This window comes from Microcebus murinus, chromosome 22 (genome assembly GCF_040939455.1).
Source record: "Microcebus murinus isolate Inina chromosome 22, M.murinus_Inina_mat1.0, whole genome shotgun sequence".
In the NCBI taxonomy this organism is placed as follows: domain Eukaryota; kingdom Metazoa; phylum Chordata; class Mammalia; order Primates; family Cheirogaleidae; genus Microcebus; species Microcebus murinus.
Genome location: NC_134125.1, coordinates 17743185 through 17759801, shown reverse-complemented (window position 1 = coordinate 17759801; position 16617 = coordinate 17743185). Strand labels below are relative to the sequence as shown.

The window sequence follows — 16617 nt, the reverse complement described above, 5'->3', positions numbered from 1 at the left end:
CTGTGCTCAGCCCTCACCTGGGGCTCCAGCACTCAGTGCTCCTGGACGCGTCTGCACCAGGCCAGGGGCCCCCCGTGCAGCCCCCTAACCCGTCTCACTCACCGCTGCATCCCCAGCCCTGGGCACCGTGCAGAGTGTGTGTGCCAGGTGCCAGCCCAGGGCAGGTGGCCAGGTCTCAGCCTGCGCCCCCACTCAGAGTAGATGGGGCCCTGACCCTGACGGGACTCTCGCCTGCTCCAGCCTTGGGAGGGGGACTCCGTTCATCCAGTGCCCTGGCTGCTTTCGGCTGTCGCTCCCCAGGCGGTAAGTTGAAGACCTTAGCGCTAGAGAGTGGCTGTCCCAAAGGAGTTCTGCCCTGCCTGCCTCCAGGGCTCCCATTGCCCATGCTCTCCTTGGGCATGAGGGCCACCAGCGTCAAGTCTGCTACCACCTGACGCCCCTGCACGACCGAGAGGCCGCTCCAAGGCCAACCCATAGCCCTGTCCCCAGGGCTCTAGCATCCTCGCCTCCCCCACCTCGATCTTGCCCTGGGCACGTCCCTCAGCCCCTTCGAGGGCCTGCGCAGCCACGTGTGGGCACTCGCTCTGCGGCGCTTCCCCGCCCTTGGCTCCTCTCGGCTTCTCCCGGTCGCAGGGCAGGGAGAACACTGGTCCCATCCAGTATCTGAGAGACGATTTCCTGGGACCCACATTTAGCTTTCGAATAATGACAGCGCTGCCTACTAAGCATTCGACATTCAAACAGCTTACTAAAATGAGGCTTAGATTGTCTCCATTTTACAGATAAGGAAACTGAGGCTCAACCAGGACAAACCACTTGTTCAAAGTCACATAAGAATCAAACCCAACACTCAAACCTAGGTCTGTCGATGCCAAAACCTGAGCTCTGAAACCAGTATTTTATACAAAGTCCTGTGAAAGCCACGTACACATGTCTCTAGAAAGTGAGCCTGGGTGCTGTCCCGCGTTAGAAAATGTGAATAAAAAATTACAAATAGAATCTGCAGGATGGGAATGCCCCATTTCGCCACCCCTCCAATCACAGCGTGCCTTGTGTCCTTATCATGTCATTGCTAACAGTTTGATTTGACCTGTGATTTTCCAATTCTCTTCCCCGCCTACCAGGGTAATATTTCCTCTCTCTATGACTCCTGGTTCCTTTTTCTAATTTTTAATTAAAGTTTTAAAAATTATTCATATATCGTTTTAATTGACACGTAATAATTGTGTGGATACAAAGTGATCTTTTGCTATATGGATGCAATGTGCAATGATCACTTCAGGGTAATTAGCCTATCATCACCTCAAACATTTACCATTTCTTTGTGTTGGAAACACTCAAAATCCTTTCTTTTAGCTATTTGGAAATATATATACAACAAGTTATTGTTATATATATATATATATATATATATGAAGTATATATATAAAACCAGAGTCACCCCTCAGTGTTACAGAACACTAGAAATGATTTCTCCTATCTAGCTGTAATTTTGCATTGCAGACTCCCTGTTTTAAAAAGATCTTGTCTCCTAAACATGGTACATGTCCCGGCAACAAGTTTATTTCATTTTGTTTTTGTTGTTATTGATCACGAATAACAGAGTCTGCAATAAAATCGGTGTTAAACTTGTTACTTAGTCTGGGTGGCTTTAGTCTGGTCGCTAAGGGGTTTCTGTTATGGTTTTTGAAATATGGGAAGAAGCTGGGGAAAGACACGTGAGCAAGCGGTTAGTGTCGCCTCTGGGGAGGGGCTGCTTGCTGGGGAAAGGTGGGACACAATTTTCACCGTAGACACTTTCGTACCTTTGCATTTTGAATTATGTGAGTGCATTACCTCTTCAAAAAGGATAAAAACAGCCTAAGGGACCCTCGTTATTGCTTTCGCTGGGGTCTAGAGAGTGGAAGAGGTGAGAATAGAATGCAAATTAAAATCTGACGCAGACCAGCAAACTCTCCTCCTGTGAGGGAGTTCTCCGCCTCACCAGCAGAGGGCAGTGCGCGCTTAAGCGCCGTGTCCGATGTCCCCGCAGGTGTCCTGACCCCAAACCTTCAGGATCTGGGGACAAGGTGGTGAGTGAGGTTTGTAACTATTGAGCTGGAGTCAGTATCCCACAGAGGGTGGAGGGAGAAACGGCGAGCGAACTACTTTGTTTTTCTTTATTCCTTTCTAAACACGCATTTGACCCTTGCTTAGGAATCTTGCCTGTAAAGGGCTTCCTCGAGCGGTATTCGCGAGATAATTCCAGGTAGACAGACATATTTTAAAATGTCCAATGGTGATGCATTTATTTAAATGCTAATTAGAAAAGCATATACGCATAAGGTTTGCGCACCAAACTTCTTAATTTCACGGACGTTATTTTGTCTGGCGTAAGCCAAGTGAAAAAAGGCGAGCCCATTTACAGGTAGTTTTAGGAAGAACAACAGCAACAAAAAGCAGCAGCTGGTAACAGAATGGGACCGTGGAGATAGCAACATTTAGCCCACAAAGTGGAGTCTGGATCCCTCTGGGAGGTCCACAGTCTCTGCGGCCCCCTAAAAGGGACACATAAAAAATGAGCACTTTTCTAATTTCCTTCTTTGTTCTTTCCTTCCTCCTTGCCTTCCTCCCTCTCTTCCTTGCCTGCTTCCTCCCGTCCAAGTGTGCAGCACACGCGTGTCCGCGTGGCACGCGGAGCCTGCCGCCCGGGGCCTGTCAGCGGCTGCTCAGGGGAGCCCCGGGGCGCGTTTACAACTGCAGCCCCCGCCCGTCAGGCCTCGCAGAGCCCAGGGTGGGGACGGCGGAGCGTCACCTCAAACCCCCAGGACGAGGCGCTGCCTGGAGTTCCAGCCTGGATGGGGCAGGCCCGGCCCGGGCTCCCGGTCCTCCCGCCGCCCTCTCCTCCTCCTCCTCCCGCCAGCCTCGGCCGCAGCCGCAGCCGGCTCCCTCTCAGGCCCAGAGGGCAGGAGGAGGGCAGGGCGACACCCCGGGGCGCAGCCACCCCGCTGCTCACGCGCTTCCTCCCACGGCCGCCTGGCCCTGCAGCGCCAGCCTCGGGGAGCCTGGACCAGCGGTGAGGCTGGGCTTGTGTGTAGTGTGTGTCTGTGTGTGTCTGTGTGTGTGGGTTCTGTATGGCAGTGTGTGTACACAGTGTGTGTGTGGCATGTGCTGTGTCTGTGTGTGTGTGTCTGTGTTGTGTATTGTGTGTGGTGTGTGAGACTGCGTGTATAGTGTAGTGTGTGTGTCTGCATGTGTGTGTGTGTGTGGTGTGTGTGGTGTGTGTGTGTGCATGGTGTGTGTGTGTGATGTGCGGTGTGTGTGTGGCGCGTGCGGCATCCGTGCGTGTGCAGAGGCCGGGCCCTGGCGCTGGGCGTCGCGGCTCCCGTCCGTGCGAGCCGCCCGCGCGTTGGCCATCTGAGCCGCTGGCTCACAGGAGCCTGCAGGGGCCCGAGGGGCGCGGCTCTCGGGATGCGGCCTGGGACCCGGGCTGGCCGGAGCCCCCGGGGAGGCCCCGCGGCCTTGACCGCCCCGCGAGGGCACAGCGGTGTCTGGCCTAGCAGTGACCCACGTGAGTCATTATCGTTCTCTGCAGTAATGGCCACACGGGGCCGCGGCAGACACCTGCCGAGCAGCGAGCAACGAGCACAGAGTGCTCTATTTTTATTTTCATTTGAAAGACAAAAAACTCAGAGGCTCAGAGAAGTGAAGTGACTGATCCAAGATCACACAGCCAACAAGCGAGAAATCTGGGACTTGAACCCAAGGCTTCCGACTGTTGGCAAAGGCTGTTTCCTCTCCCTGAGAAAGCTCAGTGTCTTTCCAGAGTGTCCCCCATATGTTGAAAGCGTTGTGCAGAGGGGAAACGCTTTCTGAGCCTTCTATATGCCAGGCACCAAGCCCTGGGTACAGGTCTTGTCTCTTCCTCTTCCTAGCTCTGGGATCATAGGTGAGTTCCTTCCTCTCTCTGAGGCTCAGTTTTCTCATCTGCATAATGGGGATAATGATGCCTGTCTCACAGCATCACTGCACGGGGATGTCATTTGGAGCTCTGAACTGGAACCAGGAGACCTGATTTCTAATCGGACAGCCAGCCCACCCCCAAATGCATGAGAAAGGCCAACCAAGATCAGCACAGCCAACTGCCCAGCCAGTAGCTGCCCACGGACCCCTGAGCGAGCCCAGCTGAGAGCAGAACCATGCTGACCCGTAGACGCATGTGCAGTAATACATACTTGCTGTTTATGACATTGAATTTGGGATCGTTTGTTATGCAGCAAAAGCTGACACTGATAGCGTGGTGCTAGGGCAGTCTCTTCCCATCTCTGGGCCTCAGTTTCTTCATCTGCAACATGATGGAATTTGGCTTCCATGAACTTTGCTGTTCCTCCTCTAACTCCTTAGAACTTTTGACTCTGGGGAAATCCTGTCTCTCTCCACTAGCGGGTTGGAAAACCTGGGTTCAGCCAGTTTTACTTTTATCATGGCCATTTCTCCCATGCTTTCCGCTGATGTCTGGGAATCTGTTCTCTTGGGGCCAGTGCTGCCCTCAACTCCGGAATCTCCCTTCTGCTTGCCTGGCTCTCAGGTGGAATTCTTGCAGCCCCAGAGCAGCTATATCTCTGTTTGAAGAACTGAAGTGCCTCTGGACAAGGCACTTAATTTTTAGGGCTTGGAATTAACTTAGCACAGAACAGGTTGGCAGTAGCTGAAGAAAAATATTCTGTGGCTATCAATCATATGGTTACTGGGGTTTGTTATTGCCTCCTTTTATTTCCTGGCTAGAGATCCGTGCTGGGGCCCATAAACAGGGAGCGATGTTGAAGCCAAGGAAGGCTGGAGCTTGGTCGAGACTCTTTAGAGATATATGTATGTTTGCAGTAAATTCCCAGGAAACGGGAAGGGGCACCTCTCTGAGCCTCAGTTTCTTCTTCTGTAAGGCGAGGCTAGGGATTTCCCCTCGCAGAGCACCTCACTACCGTTTGCTGTGTGGTTACACTGGCTTTAGCCTTGGAGACCTTGGTTCTTGGCCACTTCCTAGCTGTGTGACCTTGGACAAGCAATTTCATCTTTCTCAGCCTCCGTTTCCTCATCTGTAAAGAGGGGTAGTCAGGCTGCTATTACACAGAGATTACCCAGGGTACTAACATCACACTGCAGAGTTAAACGGGTTAATATAGGTGAAGCACCTAGTGCCTGGCTCATTGTAAGTGCTCAGTGAATGTTAGACGTTGACTTTTACCAATGAGATGGTGTATGCCAAATATGTAGCATAAAGTATGCATAGGGTAGGGGTGGAGATAGTTTTAGCTGGTTATTATCTGTCTATTTTAAACCTTATGCTATTTTAGTTTTTTGTGTCATTTAATTAATTTACACTTTCTCTCTCTGCCTCTCTTTTATTTGACACATATTTATTGAGCATTTTCTATGTATCAAACGCTGGGGATAAAGTGAGCAAAATCTCCCATTGTGACGCAACATTACCACTGTGACTAAAGCCACAGAGCTGGTGAGCCGTGGGATAAGGATTTACATGCAGCCCTTTTTGACTCTAGAAGCTGTTATGTCTCTTCTGCCATATGGCGTCTTCAAGGTTGTGGCCCCTGTGCTGAGCTCTTGCAGCCACGTATAGGTGGTCTTTCTGGTCCTACCTCTTGCTGTGTGATGCTTGGCAAGCCACTGCCCCTCTCTGGGGCCCTCCAATCTTTTCCATTCTATGAGACCTTCACCAATAATTCCTTATTTTCCTTCCCATGATTTATTTTTTGGGGGGTGAGGGGTGAAGAGAGAGAGAGAGAGAGAGAGAGAGAGAGAGAGAGAGAGAGGTTTATGTCCAGTTGTGTTTTTAGGGTAAGAGGCCAATTCCTGGTGGAGCCAGGAGGTACATGATGGGTTGGAAAAGCATTTGTGGTGTGAAGAAAGTTTAGCCTGGGGGGTTCCTGACTCATCTCAAGAGTATACACCCCCTTTCCTCACATTCCACACCAGCAATGCAAGGCGGATGGTTCTTAATTAACGATGCAATTCAGAGCATCCACCCCACGCCTAGCAATCACTGTCTTCCCTGCCCGAACCTTTTGCTCACACAACCCCCTCCTGGAATACCCTTCCCCCATCACAGCCTGGCCAGCTGACTTTCTTCAAGATTCTTCCTGGATGTCACCCTCTCTGTGACATTTCCACGCACAGATAAAGCCAGTGCCTCTCTATCTCCCCACCCCACCCTCCACGCTGCAGCAATTTGCTTGCATTTCCCCTAGCCTGTCTATTCATGGCTCTATTCCCTTCCTGAACTCTGAGCTCCTACAGGCCTGTGAGTCTCCTTGCATTGTTGCCGAGTCATGCGGATGTACCCCCCTCCCCAGAGCCTCCATTTATGAAGCACCAACTACGTGCCAGATACCAAGCGATGTGCTTTGCATAACATTATCTCTAATTTGGGTAATTACTCTTCTGTAATTATCTCTACTCACATTAGCTCTAATTTGTGTCATTATTATCTCTACATAACAATATTCACATTCATTATGGCTCATGGACATAAACTATGCAGCTTAGGGCCCAGCACATAGTAGGTTCTTAAACAGCGACTAATTGGAACCGTTGTCTTCATGCCCATGGCAGCAACAGACTGCGCAGCAGATGCAGAGGGGAGGAGAGGCCCCTTTTGTGTGGGCCCACGAGGCTCCCGTCCTCATTGATGACTCAGTTCATGTTGCCCGGTGCCTACTACGGGCCACCTACCCAGCTCAGTCTGCCGTGCAAGCTCGTTCCCCTTCGTCGCCGTGACAAATAACAATTGCAAACGCTTAGGAGGCTGAGGGGCCCGGAGGACGGAATTATTTTTACTATCAAACCCAAGTTGGTTTACTAAAACTGTCAGTGGAAGCCAAGCAAGATAAATTAAACCCAGCAGCTCTTGGGCCTCACGTAACCCTGGCTGTTGAGATGCTATTTTCACTCCCTCGGTGGGAGGGAGGAGGTGCCAAGTCCAGATGCCACTCCGCCAAGTGAGTGCCAGAGCTTGTCGGAGACAGCCTCGGGCTGGCGACCAGGACTCGGCTCCCTTTTGCAAAGCTTTAATCCCTCTAAGTACTTAAAACTCCTTTCCTGCTGCCCAGTTTGGGGAAGCCCAGATTCCCTGATGTGGCTTCCCAGGCCTTGCTGAATCCCACTAAATGCCCCATGTCCTGTGTCACTGTTGCATCATTGAGCTCCAGACACACAGGGCCCTGTGGACACGGCAAGCAGGGTTCAAATCCCAGCTCTGCTAGTTCTTAACTTCCCTGGGCCTCAGTTTACTCATCTGTAAAATGGAGATAATATTAGTAATAGAACCCACTGCATGTGCTTGTTGTGAAGATGCCTAGGATGCAGCTGCCTGGGGTGTCTTAAGTGTCAGGAAACATTACATTTCACGGACAAATAAGAGGAGAGCTGTGCTTTCCTGCCTCTGGGCCTTAGCACATGCTATTCCTTTTGGCTAGAACACTGTTCCCCTCCATCTTGGCCCATCTCCTCTCTGTCTTTCAGGTCCCAGTACAGATCAGGGCTTCTCTACTTCAGCAATATTGACATTTTGGGTCAGCTCATTCTTTGTGGTGGGGCATGTCCTATGTAGTGCGTGATGCTTAGTGGCATCCCTGGCCTCTACCCACTAGATGCTAGTAGCACCTTCCACTCCACCCTCCGTTGTCACAACCAGAAATGCCTTCGAGCATCGGCGAGTGTCCGCTGGGGCAAGATTGGGAGCCCCTGACGTAGATATTGCTTTCTCAGGAAAGCCTTGTATTCTCTGCCAGGCTCACCTTCCCCCAATATGGGCCTCGAGGGGCCTGTATTTCCCCTCACCTGTGAGCTTAAATGGGAGCTAGCCACCTGCCTCCCCCTTAGCTGAGGGCTGGCGAAGTTGGGCTAAGGGCGCCATAGCTCTTTCAGGACCAAGGACAGAGCCCAAGCTTTTTTTTTTTTTTTCTTTTCAACTTACAACGTGGGTGCCCCAGGGCCAGGCTGCCTGGGCCTTGCTCACCCCCAGAGCCCGCCAACGATGCCTGCTCTCGTGCACATAGTAGGCGCTCAAAAATATTCATGGACTAGAATTGAACATGCTTAATGACAAAAGTCCCGGCCCTCACGACACGTCTATGGCGATCGAAGCTGGGACTGAATTGATTTTGAAGTTGCTGCAAGTCCCGAGGTCCTGGGTCGATGTTGGCTGCTTCTCCCTGGCACTGCCCTCCCCACCCGCCCCATCCCGAGCCTGTCTGTGGCTCCGCCACCACTGCAGCCTTGGCTTGGCGTTCAGTGCCCAGAATATCCGGAACAGCGTGGCCTCCCAAACCCCACCCCACTGGGTTTCCAAACTCTACCAGCAGATCTGAGCGTCGCTGGATTCGAGGACCTCTGAAGTCCTCCCCCTTCTAGATATTCTACTTCTGAGGTCCGTGATGTGAATCTTTGGACACTAGGATGATAAAACTTTCTCTTGATGCTCTTACTAGACTGTTACTGATTCTCGACCTGATAAATTTAAGCCAAGATGTTATCCCTTATCAACCAGGTTTCTTGTCATGCAATAAATGTGAGTGTACTGACAAACGGAGACTATGTCCCCAGATAGTCTTCCCATATTTGTCTCATCTGCTGCTCCCCATGCATTTCTAGCCAGCTGGACATGAATTTGGATTCAAATTCTGACTTTGAAACTTTATGGCCGTGTGGCCATGACAAACTACCTTTATTTCATTGGCTTGTATTTATTGAGCACATACTATGGGCCAGGAACCGGTCTCTATGCTGGGGCTATGGCAGTGGATAGAACAGAAAAAATTCCTTCTGTCCTCATGGAGGTGACATTCCAGGTGGAGGGGGTGGGACTTACAACACTTGAACAGATACATTGATGTGCAGTGGGCCAGGTGGCGGGAACAGCCATGGGAGGTGTGAAGTGAGGGCATATGATGGAGAGAGAGGAAGTGAGCTGTACAGACATTTGGGGCAGAGCATCCTAAGGGAGAGGAGACGGCAGTGCAAAGGCCCTGAGGTATGTTTGTGGAACAGCAAGGAGGCCAGCGAGTCAAATGAAGAGAGCAAGGAGGAGAGACAGCCGGATCATGTAGGCCCTTTGTAAGAACTTTGACTCTTAACTTTGAATAAAATGCAGAGCTATTGTAGAGTTTCGAGCAAAGCATGATGCGATTTGACTTAGGTTTTAACAGGATCCCTCAGGGTGTTGGGTTAAAAATAGCCCAAAGGGAGGAAAGGTGGAATCAGGGACACCAGAGAGGAAGATGTCAGCAATGGGGGTGTCTTGGACCCTGGATGCACCAGCGCAGGTGTCAGAAGTGCTTGGGCTCTGGGCATGTTTTAACTTTTGAGTAGAATACACAGGATTTACCGAGGATTTGGATACAGGGTGTGAGAAGAAGGGTAAAATCCAGTTCCCAGAGAGTGTGCTGGAGCTGGCTCATACTGGTTTGTGAGAGCCGATTTAACGTGTAGGCATTTGGTGAGCCTATTGTCAACACGTGGGTAGCTTGAAATTGCCCGTGGTGGGAGCATTTACACCATGGAAATTGGCAAAGGCTACACATCAGGGAATGGCCCACCCCTCACCCGCTTGCTGAGAAAGGAAATGTTGAGCTTTTACTAGTAGCCCACTGGGCCAGAGTAACTTCAAGGTGTTATTTAAAACTTTTTTGAATTAAATATTTATTTTTATTGTTTTTGCCTAAGCAGCTGGTAGACTGGATTACTCCTTGCTGTGATGGGACAGAAGGAGAATCTGGAGTTTGACTTTGGATGCATTTCGTTTGAGTTGATGCTCAGACATCCAAGGGGATCGGTGAGGAAGCAAGTGGATACAAGTTGAATATAATAGGTGCAACCACCTTATAGGATTACTCTGAGAGGCAAATAATAAAATTTATTTTTTACTTCTAAAAATATTCATGTTAGTGAACACCTTGCCATAGTAAATGCTCAATAACATAAATTTTTTCATCATTGCAATGAGCAAGGACCTTCATCATGTTAGTAAACACCTTGCCATAGTAAATGCTCAATAATGTAAATTTCTTCATCACTGCAATGAGCAAGGACCTTCTCACTGCCACTGAGAGCAAGGTGGCAGCTCTCAGCTTGAATCCAGCCAGTAGACAGTTTTTTTTTTTGGGGGGGGGCGGGCGTTATCTTAAAAATTGAATTTAGGTGGAGTATGCACTTCCCAGTTCATCACAAGCCCCTCCACTCATATTATCTCACACCAGCCCCAAGTCCCATGTTTGTTACTTGCCTGGCTCTGTAGGGGTTAGAGTTTGCGCTGCCCTTGGTTGAAGGCAGCTGTCACTTTGCAGGGGAGGGATGTGAGGCCAGGAGAGGCTGGCTGTTGGGCCCAGGGTTGCCGAGGGCATGCAGAGCGGGGTCCTCCCTCCCAGTCAATGCTCACGTCCAAAGTTGCCAAAAAGCGATCAGAATACAGTCTGCCCTCTGCGGGTGTTCCCTTCCTGCCTTCTTGATGCAAATGCTGCTGGCCTGCGTTTGCTTTGCATAAAGCTTTGGGGAGCTTTAATCGCGTGAGGTTCCCAGATGGGCCACCTCTTCTCATGTGTGGAAACAGTAGAAGCCACTTCCTGCTGGATGGCCCCTCCCTGTGACGTCACTCCAGCACCCTCGGCTGCCTGCCCTCCCCATCGCGGACACAGAGGGTGGAGGCTGTGTCTCCAGCATGCCGCCTGGTGCCGGCACACAGTAGGTGCACAGCCACGCCTCCCCCTAGAGTTAGGAGAGATGACCCATTCCAGTCTGGGCCACAATAAATTTTACTGCTGGGGGGACAAGTATCAGAACCTTTCCAGCACCTACAATTGTGCTTGGCTCATAGCAGACACTCAGAAAACAAGTCTAGAATGAAGGAATGAGCATCTTCTTCCAGACTCTGGAAATCAGAGTGGAGGGAACAGGGGAGAGGATGTGCTTTAAATGAGGGGGGAGTGATGGACTCGGGGTGGGGACACATAAAACCTGCCTCCATTGTAGATGAGAAAGACTGAGGCAGAGAGAAGCCCAAAGCCAAAGCCACACAGCTGGGAGGTGAGGGCATTCTTTGCCAGGTTGGTCTGGCCCCAGGTCCACAGGGAGCACCTGTTCAGGCTCTGGAAGTTTTAGACTCAGCTGGAGTAGGAGGTTCTGGGACAACCTTGGAGAACACTTCTGCTGCCTCTAAAAACAGCCTCAAAAGCCAGCCACTAATAATTTGCAAACAACTTCCCTGTCACTCGCAGGGCTCCCCTGCTGCTCCCAGCCTGCTGGGTTTTGGCGGTGCCCCTCACCCCCAGCCACCCGGGGCTGCCAGGAAGTCTGTTTATTTTGCCTTCTCTAGATGCCACCATCTGTCTCTGTCCCCTTCTCAACCCCTTCTCACACGGGGCAGTGGAAACAGCACGGCTGAGAAGCCACAAAAGCCTGGGTTTCAGCTCTGAGGCTGGCTGGCTGGGTGGCCTCCCTGCACTCGGGCTGTCCTATCCAGACAGTGGGGACAACTGCCTCCCAGACACGGACCTATGTGAGAATTACATAAGATACAAATGCTTAGAGCAGTCACCGTTGCATCTGGCCCGGAGTGGGTGCTTCCTACTTCCTGTGAGCATTGTCCTTCTGGGGGAAAGTTCTGGATGGAGCATCTAATGGTTACCCCCTCTGAGTACAGGAAACACAGCTGTACAGCCAGGTAAGTCCATTCATTAAAACACGTTTTCATTCAGCAATCATTTCCTGAGTGCCTACTACACATCAGGCTCTGTGTTAGACCCAGGGAATAGGGGTAAGTCAGACCACACCCTGACTGCAAGAAATTGGGAGGGAGATAAGCAGGAAAATAAACTACTGTAACACAGTGAGTATGTGTTATAGTGACCCCTTCTTCTTGGCCTCATTGGCCATTCAGTCCTTTGAAAATGGTGTGTTTGCTCTTGCCACAGGGCCTTTGCACATTCTATTCCTTTTGAATGCATCATCCAACTCAGCCTTTAGCTCTGAGCTTTAGCAGCAGATCCTTGGGAAGCCTTTTCTGACCTTCCTCTAAATTTCACATCCCCATACAGAACCTCATAGTACCATAAACCTTTCCTTACATTGCTTATTAAAGTTATAGTATGCAGTTATTTGTGCATATCCTCATTTAATATCTGCTTCCTTAGGGGACTGAATTTCTCAAAGATAGGGACTCTGCGTATATGTGTTCGCAGCAGCAGCTGCTGCTGTAGCTGGTCCCGCCATGGGGACACCAGCTCTTTGCACAGTCCCTGGCACATTGTAGATGCTTAATTATTAAATAATATTGGTTGAAAAAAATAAAGGAAGAGTAACCTCTGTCCCAATCCCCCAGATTTGGCTGGACTGGGGGGTCACCCATTATAAACACTCACAACTGGATATCTAAGAAGATCCGTTTGTCTTCCCCTACGTGGATTTTCCAGACACAATCTTCACCTTCCACATAAGGCTCCGGCCAGTTTGGGGACAGCACCACGCCAGCTACAGCAGAGAGCTCCCCGCCACACATGGCTGTGAAAGACAGACAGACAGACAGACAGATTTTGTTTGCAGGGAAGCCAATATGGCACAGTGGCTGAGAGTTGCAGGCTAACGGGTCGCCGCGCAGCGTGGACAGGTGTTTCCACCGCAGGCAATCGGCACGTGTGCCCGGAATGATTACGCGGGACTGGCCACCTGCCTCCTCTCTAGCTGAGGGGTGGTGGCAGTTGGGGTAAGGGCGCCATGGCTCTTTCAGGACCAAGGACAGAGCACAAAGGCGGGCGTGGATCCTCAACAGCTCCCTTTCTCCGTACAGCTGGGGCAACTGCTGGCTCCCTCGGGCTATTTTGAGGCTCGAATGAGCCCACGAATGTCAAACACCCAGCACGGTGCCTGGCACATGGCAGGTGCTCAACAGTTTAGATAACTTTACGGTGACAGTTTCCGGCCCCGAACTGGAAGCAGAGATGTGGCCACGGCTGGTGCCCTTTAAATTCCATTCTGTGTTTACTGCTTTGGAAAGTTCTCAACGTGGCAGAGGCCAAAGCACCGATAAATTCCACTCTGTTAAACCGGCACATTTAATACAGGGATCAATCCCTCACCGTGGCAAGGCTGTGATTTCATGCCGGCTGCTATCCAGGCGGTGGCTGCCAGGGGCGAGAACACCTTTCATTGCTCCATATGCCACCGGGAGCTGCAGGCTCGAGGTGGCTCAGCGGCCTTGGGTGTGGGGGACAGGCAGGGCGGCACGCAGGGCATGAGCCCCTAGATATGGGCTCTGCACAGCCAGCCTGGCCCAGAGGGGCTCAGAGCACAGCTCTCCGAGAACAAGGAGACCCGAGTTCCATTTCTGTCTCTGCCAGTGACCTCGGTGTGTTCGCAGGCAGGCTACGTCATAGCATCGGTTCCCTCGTCTGCAAACGGGGCTAATAATATCTGCTTTATAACGGTTTGGTGAGGATGAAATCAGATAATGCACATACAGCCCTTGGCAGAATGCCTGCAGTGTAGTTATTACACACCGATTAACGACTATTACTATCGTTACTATAATATCAATGAGGTTCAGGGGTGCCAAGTGTCGCTGGGTGGGTTGTGCACTGCACAAGTGTGCATAGCAAGAGGGGGGTGCAGGGGCTGAAGTCCGTGTAGGGATTGCCTCACCAAGTTGTGCACTAGGAGGCGTATCCTCGGAGGAAGGGGCACCTTTTACATTTTTATCCAGTTTGTAATTTTCTCAAGCCAGCAGCACCCCTGAGCTGAAGGGTAGGGAGCCCTGGAAAGGGTTCTGACCCTACCCTTGCCGTGTAAACTGGGGACACGCCCCCAGGCTGGGGCTTTAGCCTTCTCATCTGAAGGGTGGACGTCCCCGGGAAGAGGGCAGTGGCCCGCTCACCTCTGCACAGGGGCTCTGTGTCATTCCAGTACGGGTCCCGCACATTGATGCACTCGATGATGGCCGGGCCCTGCTCCAGAGAGTGGCCGGGGTCGCAGGTGAACTCCACGATGGTCCCAATGTTGTAGGTTGGGTCGGACGTGGTGAAGTTCCCATTTTGTATATAGGGCTCGTAGCAGTGGCCTTTCTCGAACGCTGGGGTGGGAGTACAAAGAGAGATGTCCCCTCGGGTGAGTCGGGGCCGCCCCAGGTGCTGCATCTCACAAGACGGGGCCCCCTCTTGCTGCTTAGGAAAGCCCCAAGGAAAACAAGCACCAGCCCACGCGCCCTGGGTCCAGCCGATCTGATGAGGACCCTTGGGCCATTCACTTGGCTCCTTGAGGCCTCATTTTTTTCACATGTAAAATGGGTATAAGAATCTCTGCCCTCTTAATCCCTACAGAGTTTTCATGTTTTCATTCCTTTCCATATCCCATAGGGTTTCCGCAACCTCAGAGGCAGGGTGGCTTTCTGCCACCGGAAACCACACGTTTGTCTATGATAATGGCCAGCTTTTCTTGGGAAAGCCGGAACAGAAAGTCCCCCAATGCACATGAAATGCCCAAAGAGTGCCTCTTCTTGGAGCGCGTGTCAGGATCCTAGCAGGAGCGGCGCTTGCTAACTCTTCTTGGAGGAAAAGGCGGCTGACCTCTAAGGGCTCCCCTGGGTGAAGCAGAGCAGAGCTTAAGTCTGGACCCAAGTCCTAGCTCCATTCTTGTTCACTGGTGGCCTTGGGCAAGTGACCCAGGTTTCCCAGTCCTCGGTTTACTTATCTAAACCCGGAGATAATAGTAGTTCTAACATTTCAGTGTGGCTGGGATCAAACAGACAAGCTACACTGGCACCTGGCACGGTAGGCACTTGGTAAATGGCAGGCGATGTTATGAATAAAGCCAGGAGTTGAGTTTGTCTGTGGATTGGGAGTTAAAGGAGCCGTATGGCCACTGAGTCTCCCCCCATGCTTAGCAGCCTGGTGTCTACTTCCCTGGATCCAGCCCCCGCCCTCCCTGTGCTGCTCGGGCTCCCGGACCCCCCCCCCCGCCCCCCAGGAGAAGGGGAGGCCCCCAGGGACCCTCACCCTCAAATCGGATGTTGAAGGTGGAGGCTGCCCGGGCCTCGCTGGCCGTGAACTCGATGCGGATGGTGTTGTCCTCGCTCAGCAGGCCCTCGAAGGGGACGCTCTCGGTCTGGAGCGAGTCGTAGAGAAGCGCTGAGTGGTTGGTCTGCCCGCTGTGGACCGTCATCCTGGCAGTAGGGAAGGAGAGGGCAGACTCTGAGTCACCTTCGAGGGCCACTGACACGGCGGAGAAAGGCTTGTGCTACCACTGCCACCTCCCGGAGTCTCATTCCCGGATTCGGAACCTGACTTTGCCCCTTCCTCGCCCGGACGATCTGCGCCACCTTAGCGAACCTGCTTCCTCTCCTGCAGAACGGGGTTCAGCGCTTGCCCTGGAGATTTTAAGCATTTATTCGGAGGTCGTCGGGAAAGTGACATGTGTGTGATGTAATGAACCAATTCATGAGCAAATCGACTGATGTTTTTCACTGTTATTCATTGAGAAGTTGGGGTTAACGGACTGGCGTCATCGCGGAAACAGTGGAGTATACATAAAGCCAGGCAGTTCTTCGTTCGAGTCCCGACTCCGTAACTTCCGAGCTGTGTGGCTTTGGACAAGAAAAATCCCCCTCTCTGAGCCTCTGTGTACTCACCTGTAAAATGAGCCCAATCAGACTCACATCCGAGTGTGGGGGTTAGAGGCCATGAATAAGAAGTGTCCAGGACAGAGGAGGTATGTAAGTCATAGTTACTACCAGACTCTGATCCGCTTTTCCCGCGAGCACTGTGCAGGGAGTAGTCAGGAGTTCTGATTTCCAGTTCCCAACTCCCCATCAACTGAGTTTGCATAAGTCTCAAAACATCGTTGGGCCTCAGTTTACCCAGCCGTGAAAGGGGGGATTACAATGAATTTCTGACCTATCTTATGGGTAGGCTTTGAGAGCATTTTAAAATAAAGTGCTCTAAAGAAATAAAATGCATTAGACAAAATGTTGGGTATTTATTTTTATGGTTATTAAAACCATTTGATACTTGACTCCTTGCTAGTCTTGGTATTTTTAGAGAAATTATACAAAAGCAAGGAAGGAAAACAGTACACAAATTAGAGAAGTTTCTTTTATGGAGTCGTAAACACACATGTTTAATCCTTTGAGCTTTTTACTATGACTCATAAAAACGGTTTATGTTGCCCAGATGAATTTCTAATGTCATCAAGATACATAAATGTTGGAGCAACAGTTTGTTCATTCTGCCATGTGTCCAGTGGGGCTGAGGCAAGGAGGGGGCCTGCAGTGGAGGCCCAGGGCCACCCAAGGAGTGGGGAGTCTTCCAATCCCAGCTGACCCTGTTTCATCGTGGCAGGTGTGTGTGTGTGTGTGTGTGTGCCAGGGCTTCTCTTTCAAAGAACAGAAGCCTTTGGCAAGCAGGGGCATTCTGGAGGAAAACCCAAAGACCTCAAAATCTCTGTAGTCTATTAATCTTTTAAAAATAGCAATTTTCTAGCTATGTTCTCTAGAATGTCTACAATGATAATAAGTTTTATCTCAAATCCTTATATAGTCTGTGGTCTGCTGGGTTTGGGAAGTTCTGGGTTAAACAAAAACTA

At 51.0% G+C, this 16617-nt stretch overlaps 1 protein-coding gene across 1 annotated transcript in view; it reads right to left on the bottom strand.

Moving 5' to 3' along the window:
* Window positions 1-16617, bottom strand: part of SEZ6L (seizure related 6 homolog like) — a 79500-nt gene that overhangs the window by 42838 nt on the left and 20045 nt on the right. Inside the window, exons 9-11 of the mRNA XM_075996816.1 lie at window positions 15033-15199; window positions 13916-14110; window positions 12408-12546 (exon numbers count right to left, since the gene is read on the bottom strand). Of these exons, the coding sequence (XP_075852931.1) occupies window positions 12408-12546; window positions 13916-14110; window positions 15033-15199 (501 nt within the window). The remainder of the gene's footprint in view (window positions 1-12407; window positions 12547-13915; window positions 14111-15032; window positions 15200-16617) is intronic.